The sequence below is a fragment of the Triticum aestivum genome, chromosome 6B (genome assembly GCF_018294505.1).
Source record: "Triticum aestivum cultivar Chinese Spring chromosome 6B, IWGSC CS RefSeq v2.1, whole genome shotgun sequence".
NCBI lineage: Eukaryota > Viridiplantae > Streptophyta > Magnoliopsida > Poales > Poaceae > Triticum > Triticum aestivum.
In genome coordinates, this window is record NC_057810.1 from 511,805,164 (window position 1) to 511,818,740 (window position 13,577).

The following is a 13,577-nucleotide window of genomic DNA, read 5'->3' on the forward strand; positions in this document are numbered from 1 at the left end:
GTACTTTTGGTTAAAGATCTGTTGTTTCTTATTCAAAATTTTAAATAATAAGTAATAAATTATTATTGTCCATCTCAGTTTCTTTAAATTTAACTATTTTTAATTTCCCTTCCATTTTTTGTTCCAAATTTGTTCCTGAAAAGTAAAACTAATGTTCTAAATTTTCGGATTCTTTTTATTTCAGTTTTTTGTTCGTAATTCCAAATTCAATCTATGTTTCTTCAAAAACTACCATGTTGCAATTAATATGAACCGTCAAAATGTAGTCTCGTCTTGGTACTCATGATATATGGCCGTCCTTAACTTGATGTCCTGGAACTTAAGCTATAAAAGAGCACACTATATAACTAGGGCAATACAATCTGGCCATGGCAATGTCTACGATTCTGTCCGTTGCTTCTTCTTCTTCGCCCGCTCTCGCTGCTCCTCTTGCTGAATCAGGCGATATTCCTCTTCATCCTCTTTTCTTGCAATCTTTGCACTGGATGTCCAAAGCAAATAAGGCAAGGGGAAAATCAGCAAGGAATAGGCAAAATCATCGTTTGCAACTTTCGGTAAGAAGGCAATTTGATAAGTACGTACCTTCTTCTCTCCTCCATCTGTATGGTGGCATAACCTGCTTCCATGTCCCTATCATCATCTACATCCTTGCCATACTTGCCCGGGTCGTAGCTGCACATAAGCACAAACGTAGCAGCAATCAGCGAAGAAGCACCACACAAATTGCTCGGCTTCATCTCTAGTGGGCTAGAACTACTTCACCGACTGGATCGAGGTCGGTGAACAAACAATAAGGGTAATAATAATATCAAAGACTAGGTTAATAATAAGCAAACCATACTTGAACACATCTCTGACCATTTGACGAACTTTCTCAGCGTCACTGAGTTTCCTCTTCACTACACCCTTTTTCTTTGCGGGATCACTGTAAACCGCACTTATTGGAGATGGCTGCAAACAAGGAGGAATAGATTCAGATACACATTCCTGAATGGCTGGTGATATTTCCGTAGTCTTGATAGGATTATTATCATATCGGTGAGAGCAAAAGCACAAGAGACAAATCAAGAAATGTCACCTTTGGTTTGGAGGAAGGAGCCAGCTGCTTCTGCCCTAATTTTGTTCTGTCCCGAGGCAGAGCAGAACCCTTGTGCGCAGGCTGCTGGCCCTGCACAGAAGAATTCACCCTTCGAACTTGCGACGAAGGAGGGGTGCAGTTCTGCTGCCTCTGACCCTGCAGTTTCGGTGGCCGCTGCTGCTGCGGCTGGGCAGAAGGCAACGTCTGCGGGCTCTTGCTCTGCATCGAGCGCTGCGGGTTTTGGCCATTTGCGGATGGCTGCAACCCCGGACGAGCTTTGGTGGTGCCGTTGGTCGGTCTGGATCCGTTCCTGGCAGCAGCAATCGGTTTCCTCCCGTTTGTCAGTGGCTCCTTCTTAACCTGAGAGACCACCTTGTTTTGCACGCGGCTCTGGATGGATCCATGGTCTTTTGATGGTCTGGCAGGATGGTTTGTGGGCATCTTCTTGTTTGTCGCAGCAGATTGCATTGGTTTCATCCGATGAGCTTCGCCGTCTACCATATATACACAATGTCAAAATAATTAAGCACAAAAAATTAGGGCTATGGAAAGATCTACCGAGTTCATACTCACCAGATTTTGTGGCCACGACAGGCTTATTTTCTGCACGTTCCTCTGTTGGGGGAGGTGTATCGGCATCGTCCGAGAACAGGTTCGAGTAGTCCCTGTTCTCACGAAGCGTGTCAACCTTACGTTTCACCTGCAAATGCCAAACCACCCAAATTCTCATACCAAATTCTCATATGCCATCTCAACAGCATAACAAGTTAATAATTGATGTGGTAATGTCAAAGCCAAACCCTTCAAACCTGAGGTACGATCTTTGGTTTCTGCTCATGGGCGCTCGCACTTGGCTGCATCTTCGAAGCCGATGACGGAGCAGCATGTTTCTGCAGATAATTATGATGTTCCGGTGAGTCACCGGACAGTTCAAAGAGTTGCATACTTCAGGATCAAAACAGTTTGATTAGCAGGACATACTCTGGACGGCAGGTTCTGGTTCTCCTGCATTATGGATGAGCACCCCGCCTCGATGAGCCGGGGAGCAAGTGCCGGCGTGGACGGGCCAAAGAAGTTGCCAAATCTGCAACAAGTTATTACTGACGCCGTTAACAACTGAAAGAGGATGCTAGAATCAAATCAAAAACAAGAGACCGAGCGAAAACTCACCTGGACCTGACCGGCGGTTGATCAGACGACGAACAGCTAGGGTTCCCGTAGTCAGCGCCGTTAGACTGATGTTGTTTCCTTAATTTGGCCTTTAATTGCTCCCTGAAGGAAAGGATTTCCTGCGTGCCAGCCGGCGGCTCTTCTTCCTCTTCCTCCTCATACTCTTCTTCCACTTCTACCTCCTCAGCCTCCGGCAGCTCCTCCTCGTCCTCCTGGGCCACATTGTCGCCCTCATCGTCGCTTCCGACGATGAAATCATCAAGGTCGTCATACTCGTCCTCCACTAGCTGGATGCACATATGTGTTTGCGATACATAGCATCAGTTAGATTGGAAATAAAGGCTGCAATAGTCTATCAAAGTGCTAATTCTGCAGATCGCATTGGCTCGTGGTTGTGAATTTGTGCTAGGATCTCCAATAATGAAGAGACAAAGGATTCCAAATTTCCAATAGAGAAAGAGCGAGATTGAAATTACGTTGGTTTCATTGTCGTCATAGCCCGACATCTCCGCGGTGATCTTGTCGTATGAAACTCCGAGTGATTAATGCCTGCAAGAACGATCGCATAGGGTACGGTGTTTAATAAACCTATAATATAAAAATCATGATCGTGTTCAGCAAGAAAAAAACAAGATCGCCTGCAAATCGTCTCCGGAAAAAAGTAAACAGATTTGTTGCACCGAAGGAAAGATTTACGTCGAAAAGGAAACGATCGAGAAGACGTTTTCCGGGCTGCGATCCAGCGAGAAATTCGGCGAAAAACCAGGAACCCTAGCTTGACGCGCAGCGCAACCGCTCGGAACGAGAGAGCTCACCTGACGTATGACGATCGAGCGGGGGTCGACGCGGATCAATCGAGGAGGGGCCTCGCGTCTCGTCTCGTCTCGTCTGGTTGAGGGAGCCGCGCGCGCGTGGGCGGGGGTGGGTGGCCTCGGTACTTATAGCGGGAGATTCCCGACGCGCCTCCTCCTCCATGCGGGAGCGGGAGCGGGAGCGGGACGAGGAGAAGCGGCAGCCGCCTCGCCGATCCCATGTTATCATCGTACGAGACCGGGGTGGGAGCCAACGCCGCCTCCGCGCTACGCCAATATAGCGCGATCGCGATCGATGGCCGAGCCACGGCCGATCCGGTCGTGGGTGGTGGGAGAAGGGAAGGCCAGCGCGAGCGCGCGTCCGCGGAATCCGCAACATCACCGGTCCGTCATATCCCGCGTCCGTGACGTAGGTCGACCCGAGCGTCTTTGTAGCTTCCAACCCTCCCCTCCTCTGCACGCCACCACGTGCCAGGGAGAGCGCGCGCCCGCGCGCGCATGTACGCACCCGGAGAACAGGAGTCAGGACAAGGGGCAGGATCGTGGTCAGCCCTGTACGTGGTGATCGCGGACTCAACATTGCTGGGCGTGATTGTAGGATCTGATCCCGAATTAATGGGGGGAAAAGATGGGATTTCTGCTGAAAAATCGTGGCAAACTATGCGGTCGGTAGTTAGGTTTCGTAAATGACCGATTTCAGTCAAAAATAGGGTGTTTTTAGAGTTTTGCCGTATATACTCCCCCATAAAACATGCTCCTGCTTTTAGTAGCTCTGCCCTAATTATAGGGTCATCTCCGATAATAGGGAACTTCCGGTCGTTAATGCATGATCGGCATCCGTACTTTTTGTTGAACCGCTCGCGCGCGCTGCTCTAGTATATCTTTTTTTTTTGGCTGTAGTATATCTTTTTTTTATTACGGGTACATATCTTTTTTTAATAATGATGAAAGGTGCGGTAGTATATCTTTGGTCAATTAGTGATCCATTTATATATGCTAAAAAAAAAATAGTGATCCATTTATTTAGCTACTCCCTCCGGTCTTTTTTACTGCACATATAAGATTTTTTTAAGTCAAACTTTCTAAAGTTTAACCATATTTATATGCAAAAATATCAAGACCTACAATACTAAAGTTATACAATGTGGAAATTAAATCCGTGATGCATCTAATAATAGTGATTTCGTGTTGTGAATATTGATGTATTTTTTATAAAGTTGGTAAGGTGATACCTGGAGAGAGTGTTGTACCCCAGCATAAGCTGGTGGTTGCTGACTTCCGCTTTCGGTTCGTGTTCAGTGGGATAAGCGTGCCAAAGTCGCTAGAACAAAGTGGTGGAAGCTCAAGGGGGAGGTAGCTTAGGTGTTCAAGGAGAGGGTAATTAAGGAGGGCCCTTGGGAGGAAGGAGGGGATGCGGACAATGTGTGGATGAAGATGGCGACTTGCATTCGTAAGGTGGCCTCGGAGGAGTTTGGAGTGTCCAGGGGAAGGAGAAGCGAAGATAAGGATACCTGATGGTGGAATGATGATGTCCAGAAGGCGATTAAAGAGAAGATAGATTGCTTCGGACGCCTATACCTGGATAGGAGTGCAGACAACATAGAGAAGTACAAGATGGCGAAGAAGGCCGCAAAGCGAGCTATTGGTGAAGCAAGGGGTCGGGCATATGAGGACCTCTACCAACGGTTAGGCACAAAGGAAGGTGAAAGGGACATCTATAAGATGGCTAAGATCCGGGAGAGGAAGACGAGGGATATTGGCCAAGTCAAATGCATCAAGGACATAGCAGGCCAACTCTTGGTGAAGGACGAGGAGATTAAGCATAGATGGCGGGAGTACTTCGACAAGCTGTTCAATGGGGAGGATGAGAGTTCTACCATTGAACTAGACGACTCCTTTGAGGAGACCAGCATGCGTTTTGTGCGGCGAATCCAGGAGTCTGAGGTGAAGGAAGCTTTAAAAAGGATGGAAGGAGGCAAGGCGATGGGCCCTGATTGTATCCCCATTGAGGTGTGGAAAGGTCTCGGGGACATAGCGATAGTATGGCTAACCAAGCTTTTCAACCTCATTTTTCGGGCAAACAAGATGCTAGAAGAATGGAGACGGAGTATATTAGTACCAATCTTCAAGAACAAGGGGGATGTTCAGAGTTGTACTAATTATCGTGGTATTAAGTTGATGAGCCATACAATGAAGCTATGGGAGAGAGTCATTGAGCACCGCTTAAGAAGAATGACAAGCGTGACCAAAAATCAGTTTGGTTTCATGCCTGGGAGGTCGACCATGGAAGCCATTTTCTTGGTACGACAACTTATGGAGAGATATAGGGAGCAAAAGAAGGACTTGCATATGGTGTTCATTGACTTGGAGAAGGCCTATGATAAGATACCGCGGAACATCATGTGGTGGGCCTTGGAGAAACACAAAGTCCCAGCAAAGTACATTACCCTCATCAAGGACATGTATGGTAATGTTGTGACAAGTGTTCGAACAAGTGACGTCGACACCGATGACTTCCCGATTAAGATAGGACTGCATCAGGGGTCAGCTTTGAGCCCTTATCTTTTTGCATTGGTGATGGATGAGGTCACAAGGGATATACAAGGAGATATCCCATGGTGTATGCTCTTTGCGGATGATGTGGTGCTAGTTGACGATAGTCAGACGGGGGTAAATAGGAAGTTAGAGTTATGGAGACAAACCTTGGAATCGAAAGGGTTTAGGCTTAGTAGAACTAAAACCGAGTACATGATGTGCGGTTTCAGTACTACTAGGTGTGAGGAGGAGGAGGTTAGCCTTGATGGCCAGGTGGTACCTCGGAAGGACACCTTTCGGTATTTGGGGTCTATGTTGCAGGAGGATGAGGGTATTGATGAAGATGTGAACCATCGAATCAAAAATGGATGGATGAAGTGGCGCCAAGCTTCTGGCATTCTCTGTGACAAGAGAGTGCCACAAAAGCTAAAAGGCAAGTTCTACAGGACGGCGGTTCGACCCGCAATGTTGTATGGCGCGGAGTGTTGGCCGACTAAAAGGCGACATGTTCAACAGTTAGGTGTGGCGGAGATGCGTATGTTAATATGGATGTGTGGCCACACGAGGAAGGATCGAGTCCGAAATGATGATATACGAGATAGAGTTGGGGTAGCACCAATTGAGGAGAAGCTTGTCCAACATCGTCTGAGATGGTTTGGGCATATTCAGCGCAGGCCTCCAGAAGCTCTAGTGCATAGCAGACGGCTAAAGCGTGCGGAGAATGTCAAGAGAGGGCGGGATCGACCGAATTTGACATGAGAGGAGTCAGTTAAGAGAGACCTGAAGGATTGGAGTATCACCAAAGAGCTAGCTATGGACAGGGGTGCGTGGAAGCTTGCTATCCATGTGCCAGAGCCATGAGTTGGTTGCGAGATCTTATGGGTTTCACCTCTAGCCTACCCCAATTTGTTTGGGACTAAAGGCTTTGTTGTAATTGTTGTTGTTGTTGTTGGTCAAACTTTATGGAAGTTCGATTTCAAACAAATCTTATATGCGGAGTAGTGAAAATGACTAGCGAGACTATATTTCTCATTTATTCGAGGATGATTGTTCCTTTACTTTTCCCTTTTTAAGAACCAATGTTGCTTATTTTTCGTGGGAAGCTAAGTAAAGTGATGGACAAACACATTGAGATCTTAAATGTTTGTGCAAATTGTGCTCTACTTTCCATGGGTGGAGTACTAGGGAGCCCCTTTATTTTCCCTTTTTGAGTGAAAGAGTACTAGGGAACTTCACATTAGGCTCTTCGCTCCCACGCTTAAAGAGGGGAAACAGAAATAATGATGGGGTTATTGAGAGACCCGAGTAACAAAGCCCGTCCCTCCCCCCGCCCCTCCCCCGTGCGGCGGCGCCGCCCCGCACCGGGGAGCCCCCACCCTCCTACAACCTCGCCCCTCCCCCGCTCCCCTCCGCCGCCGTCGCCCGGGGCGTCATAGGGCAAAGCCCTTGTGGCATGGCGGTGGCGGCGGTTTCTCCTCAGATCTCGATCTGGTTGGGAGGCGGCGCTCCTCTCCGGCCAGATTGGCGGCGGTGGCGCAGATCGGCGGTGACATGGAGGTGGTGTTGGAAATATGCCCTAGAGGCAATAATAAAATGGTTATTATTATATTTCTTTGTTCATGATAATAGTCTGTTATTCATGCTACAATTGTGTTATCCGGAAATCGTAATACACGTGTGAATACATAGACCACAACATGTCCCTAGTAAGCCTCTAGTTGACTAGCTCGTTGATCAACAGATAGTCATGGTTTCCTGACTATGGGCATTGGATGTCATTGATAACGGGATCACATCATTAGGAGAATGATGTGATGGACAAGACCCAATCCTAAGCATAGCTCAAAGATCGTGTAGTTCGTTTAGCTAGAGCTTTTCCAAATGTCAAGTATCATTTCCTTAGACCATGAGATTGTGCAACTCCCGGATACCGTAGGAGTGCTTTGGGTGTGCCAAACGTCACAACATAACTGGGTGACTATAAAGGTGCACTACGGGTATCTCCGAAAGTGTCTGTTGGGTTGGCACGAATCGAGACTGGGATTTGTCACTTCGTATGACGGAGAGGTATCTCTGGGCCCACTCGGTAATGCATCATCATAATGAGCTCAATGTGACCAAGTGTCTGGTCACGGGATCATGCATTACGGTATGAGTAAAGTGACTTGCCGGTAATGAGATTAGACGAGGTATTGGGATACCGACGATCGAATCTCGGGCATGTAACATACCGATTGACAAAGGGAATTGTATACGGGATTGCTTGAGTCCTCGACATCGTGGTTCATCCGATGAGATCATCGAGGAGCATGTGGGAGCCAACATGGGTATCCAGATCCCGCTGTTGGTTATTGACCAGAGAGGCGTCTCGTTCATGTTTGCATGTCTCCCGAACCCGTAGGGTCTACACACTTAAGGTTTAGTGACGCTAGGGTTGTAGAGATATGAGTATGCAGTAAACCGAAAGTTGTTCAGAGTCTCGGATGAGATCCCGGACGTCACGAGGAGTTCCGGACTGGTCCGTAGGTAAAGAATTATATATAGGAAGTGAAGTTTCGACCATCGAGAAAGTTTTGGGGGTTACCGGTATTGTACCGGGACCACCGGAAGGGTCCCGGGGGTCCATCGGGTGGGGCCACCTATCCCGGTGGGCCCCATGGGCTGAAGTGGGAGGGGAACCAGCCCCTGGTGGGCTGGTGCACCCCCCCTTGGGCCCCCCTACTCCTAGGGTTGGAAACCCTAGGGGTGGGGGGCGCCTCCACTTGCCTTGGGGGGCAAGCCAACCCCCTCGCCGCCCCCCCTTGGAGATCCCATCTGCTAGGGCCGGCGCCCCCCTAGAGGGCCTATATAAAGAGGGGGGAGGGAGGGCAGCCGCACCCATGCTCTTGGCGCCTCCCTCTCCCCTTGCTACACCTCTCCCTCTCGCAGAAGCTTGGCGAAGCCCTGCCGAGATCGCTGCTGAATCCACCACCATGCCGTCGTGCTGCTGGATCTTCATCAACCTCTCCTTCCCCCTTGCTGGATCAAGAAGGAGGAGACGTCTTCCTCAACCGTACGTGTGTTGAACACGGAGGTGTCGTCCGTTCGGCGCTAGGATCTCCGATGATTTGGATCACGACGAGTACGACTCCCTCAACCCCGTTCTCTTGAACGCTTTCGCTTGCGATCTACAAGGGTATGTAGATGCACTCCTCTCTCTCATTTCTAGATGAACTCATAGATTGATCTTGGTGAAAGCGTAGAAATTTTTTATTTTCTGCAACGTTCCCCAACAGTGGCATCATGAGCTAGGTCTATGTGTAGTTCTCTTTGCGTAGATGTTGTCAACTTTCTTGCCACTACTAGTCTTATTTTGCTTCAGCGGTATCGTGGGATGAAGCGGCCCGGAGTGACCTTACATGTACGCTTACGTGAGACAGGTTCCACCGACTGACATGCACTAGTTGCATAAGGTGGCTAGCGGGTGTCTGTATCTCCCACTTTAGTTGGAGCGGATTCGATGAAAAGGGTCCTTGAGGGAGTCCTGGATTAGGGGGTGTCCGGATGGCCGGACTATGACCTTTGGCCGGACTCCCGGACTATGAAGATACAAGATTGAGGACTCCGTCCCGTGTCCGGATGGGACTTTCCTTGGCGATACGATATGAAGATCTCCTCCCATTGTAACCGACTCTGTGTAACCCTAGCCCTCTCCGGTGTCTATATAAACCGGAGAGGTTTAGTCCGTAGGACGAACAACAATCATACCATAGGCTAGCTTCTAGGGTTTAGCCTCTCTGATCTCGTGGTAGATCCACTCTTGTACTACCCATATTATCAATATTAATCAAGCAGGAGTAGAGTTTTACCTCCATCGAGAGGGCCCGAACCTGGGTAAAAACATCGTGTCCCTTGTCTCATGTTATCATCCGCCTAGACGCATAGTTCGGGACCCCCTACCCGAGATCCGCCGGTTTTGACACCGACATTGGTGCTTTCATTGAGAGTTCCTCTGTGTCGTCGCCTTTAGGCCCGATGGCTTCTTCGATCATCAATCACGACACGGTCCAGGGTGAGACTTTTCTCCCCGGACAAATCTTCGTATTCGGCGGCTTTGCACTGCGGGCCAACTTGCTTGGCCATCTGGAGCAGATCGAAAGCTACGCCCCTGGCCATCAGGTCAGGTTCGGAAGTTTAAACTACACGGCCGACATCCGCGGGGACTTGATCTTCGACGGATTCGAGCCACGGCCGAGCACGCTACACTGTTACAATGGGCATGATATAGCTCTGCTGCCGGACAGCGCCCAAAGTGTCGCTCAGGTGCCCCCTCCGACCATTAGCTCGGAGCTGACTGCGCTAGTCGGGGATGGACGGTTGGACGCCACCCCAGGAGCCGCAATCACTACGGCGATAGAGCCGAATACCAGCCTAGTCCTTTGCAAGGCCTATGACTCCAAGATGCCGGACTCCGTTCCGGACTCCGAATCTTCCGCACCCCTTCCGATCGAACCCAATTGGGCTCTGATCATGGAGTTCACCGCAGCGGACGTCTTTCAGCACTCGCCCTTTGGCGATATCCTGAACTCACTAAAGTCTCTCTCTTTGTCAGGAGAGCCCTGGCCGAACTACGGTCAGCATGGTTGGGATACGGACAATGAAGAAATTCGAGGCCCACCCACCACCCACTTCGTAGCAACTGTTGACGATTTAACCGACATGCTCGACTTTGACTCCGAAGACATCGACGGTATGGACACCAATGAAGGAGACGACCAGGAACCAGCACCTATAGGGAACTGGAAAGCCACCTCGTCATACAACATATACATGGTGGACACCCCGAAAGCAGGGGATGGCGAGGAAAAAATGGAGGATGACCCCTCCAAGAAGCAACCCAAGCGCCGACGTCAGCGGCGCCACTCTAAGTCCCGCCAAAGCAAAAACGGCGATTCCGGCACCGGAGATAACAACACGCCAGACAGTGCCGAAGATAACCCCCTCCAGCAGGACTCAGTGCAGGAGGACGAAGGAGCCAGCCCTCATGAGAGAGCGGCCGACAGAGAGGTTGAGGACGACAACTATATGCCTCCCTCCGAAGACGAGGCAAGCCTCGATGACGACGAATTCGTCGTGCCAGAGGATCCCGTCGAACAAGAGCATTTCAAACGCAGGCTTATGGCCACGGCAAGCAGCCTCAAGAATAAATAGCAGCAGCTTAGAGCTGACCAAGACTTGCTAGCCGATAGATGGACCGAAGTCCTGGCGGCCGAAGAGTATAAACTCGAGCGCCCCTCCAAGAGCTACCCAAAGCGCAGGCTGCTACCCCAACTTGAGGAGGAAGCAACTAAACCTACATCACCAGCGTACGATGCGCCCGATTAGCCACCCCGTGGCCGCGATAGAGAGGCCTTCAGGCCCTCGACCCAAGCCGCACCCCGGCACCGCTCAAAACATACCAGAGTACGGGGAGACGCAACCGAACTGCGAGACATATTGGAGACAAGGCAAGGCAAACAAGATCGATCTACGGATCGCATGGGCGCCCCGCTTCACGTGACGCTAGTCGTCACGCTGGACAAGATAAGTACGGCCAGGCCGAATACAATAGACCAAGCTCATCTGAGCTGCGTCATGATATAGCCCAAATACAGGGGCGCCGCACACCCACTATGCTTCACAGACGAAGTAATGGATCATCAAATCCCCGAGGGTTTTAAACCCGTGAACATCGAATCATACGATGGCACAACAGATCCTGCGGTTTGGATCGAGGATTATCTGCTTCATATCCACATGGCCCGTGGTGATGATCTACATGCCATCAAATACCTCCCGCTCAAGCTTAAAGGACCAGCTCGACATTGGCTTAATAGCCTGCCAGCAGAGTCAATTAGTTGCTGGGAGGACCCAGAATCCGCATTCCTTGACAACTTCCAGGGCACTTATGTGCGACCACCAGACGCCGATGACCTAAGCCACATAATCCAGCAGCCAGAGGAATCGGCCAGGCAATTCTGGACACGGTTCCTAACTAAGAAAAATCAAATAGTCGACTGTCCGGATGCCGAGGCCCTTGCTGCCTTTAGGCACAACATCCGAGACGAATGGCTTGCCCAGCACCTAGGACAGGAAAAGCCGAAATCTATGGCAGCCCTCACGACACTCATGACCCGCTTCTGCGCGGGCGAAGACAGCTGGCTGGCTCGTAGCAATAACATAACCAAGAGCCCTGGTAATTCGGATACCAAGGACAACAATGGCCGGTCACGTTGCAACAAGCACAAGCGCCGCATTAACGGCGACAATACTGAGGATACGACAGTCAACGCCGGATTCAGAGGCTCTAAACCCGGTCAGCGGAAGAAGCCATTCAAAAGAAACCCTCCGGGCCCATCCAACTTAGACCGGATACTCGACTGCTCGTGCCAGATACATGGCACCCCCGAACAACCAGCCAACCACACCAACAGGGATTGTTGGGTGTTCAAGCAGGCAGGCAAGTTAAGTGCCGAAACTAGAGACAAGGGGCTACGTAGCGATGACGAGGAGGAGCACCGGCCGCCGAACAACAGAGGACAGAAGGGATTCCCCCCGCAAGTGCGGACGGTGAACATGATATACGCAACCCACATCCCCAAAAGGGAGCATAAGCGTGCTCTCAAGGATGTATGCGTTGGAGCCAGTCGCCCCAAAGTTCAACCCATGGTCCTCCTGCCCGATCACTTTTGATCGAAGGGACCACCCCACTAGCATCCGTCACGGCGGATTCGCCGCATTGGTCCTAGACCCAATTATCGACGGATTTCACCTCACCAGAGTCCTAATGGACGGTGGCAGCAGCCTGAACCTGCTTTATCAGGATACAGTGCATAAAATGGGTATCGATCCCTCAAGGATTAAACCCACAAAGACAACCTTTAAAGGCGTCATACCAGGTGTAGAAGCCAGCTGTATAGGCTCGGTTACACTCGAAGTGGTCTTCGGATCCCCGGATAATTTCCGAAGCGAAGAGCTAATCTTCGACATAGTCCCATTCCGCAGTGGCTATCACGCCCTGCTCGGACGAACCGCATTTGCAAAATTCAATGCGGTGCCGCACTATGCATACCTCAAGCTCAAGATGCTAGGACCTCGCGGAGTCATCACGGTAAATGGAAACACCGAATGCTCTCTTCGAATAGAGGAGCACACGGCGGCCCTGGCGGCGGAAGTATAGAGTAGCCTCTCAAGGCAGTCCTCCAACCCAGGTGTCAAACGTCCGGACAACATCAAGCGAGCCCGAAGTAACCTACAACAAATCCGGCTGGCACGTTCCGAGCAAGCATAGCAGTGCGGCCCCAACCCCAGCCCTCGCCAGATGGTGATATCGGTACCACGCGTACATAATTACGCCTTAGAGATACCATGGGGATAAGGGGAGGGACACAACTACGGCACGCCCAGAATGCGGCTCAACCGCACTAAGGGGCTCCCTATTCCGTAGTTTCCTTTTTATACACTTTCAGGACCCAACTATTCGGAAGGCCTGTCCGGCAACACACTCGCCGAACATACGATGTAACAGCCAGGGAGAAAACAAGCCGCGTCAAATGTCCAGGTGGTCTCTATAACGAGCTTAATACCTGTTTTATTTAAAATCCCGCAGCTTGCCCCTGGAGGGGGACATGTCAAATAAACCCATCTCTTGCTTATCGCACTACTTGTATCGTTCTGCTTTCGCAGCAGCCCTTTTTTAATAAACAATACATAGCTCTTATCTATTATTGTACTGATTTATTTTTTATATATACAAATATGTTCAGTCATGACATTCTGCAACCGTACACTTTGGTACAGCCAATACACCAGGGGCTTAAGCACCCCATAACATGGTGTGAGAAGACCGAACACTCTCATGAGTGCGGCACCCCGAACTTATAGCACTATATGCATCGGCTCCGAATCATGCCTTTGGTCAATAGTTGGGTTTGCCCGGCTCCCATGTTTTGGTACCTTACGTT

General features: G+C 50.1%; 1 protein-coding gene across 1 annotated transcript; it reads right to left on the bottom strand.

The window, feature by feature from the left end:
• Positions 1-248: 248 nt before the first annotated feature.
• On the bottom strand, positions 249-3,746 carry LOC123134324 (protein SPT2 homolog). The gene is made up of 10 exons (XM_044553594.1): positions 3,064-3,746; positions 2,725-2,797; positions 2,249-2,535; positions 2,060-2,162; positions 1,888-1,968; positions 1,652-1,778; positions 1,079-1,572; positions 842-951; positions 583-672; positions 249-481 (listed from the first exon to the last, which is right to left on the bottom strand). The coding sequence occupies exons 2-10, from the start codon at positions 2,752-2,754 to the stop codon at positions 379-381; spliced, it is 1,425 nt and encodes a 474-aa protein (XP_044409529.1). The 5' UTR covers positions 2,755-2,797; positions 3,064-3,746; the 3' UTR covers positions 249-378.
• Between the last annotated feature and the right edge of the window lie 9,831 nt (positions 3,747-13,577).

Excerpts from the sequence above, each read along its gene's own strand:
- LOC123134324 (XM_044553594.1), bottom strand. The coding sequence starts at position 2,754 with ATGTCGGGCTATGACGACAATGAAACCAAC. Across the intron at positions 1,573-1,651 it reads TGTCGTGGCCACAAAATCTG|ACGGCGAAGCTCATCGGATG; the intron begins GTGAGTATGAAC and ends TATATATGGTAG. Across the intron at positions 673-841 it reads ATGGTCAGAGATGTGTTCAA|CTACGACCCGGGCAAGTATG; the intron begins GTATGGTTTGCT and ends GCTTATGTGCAG.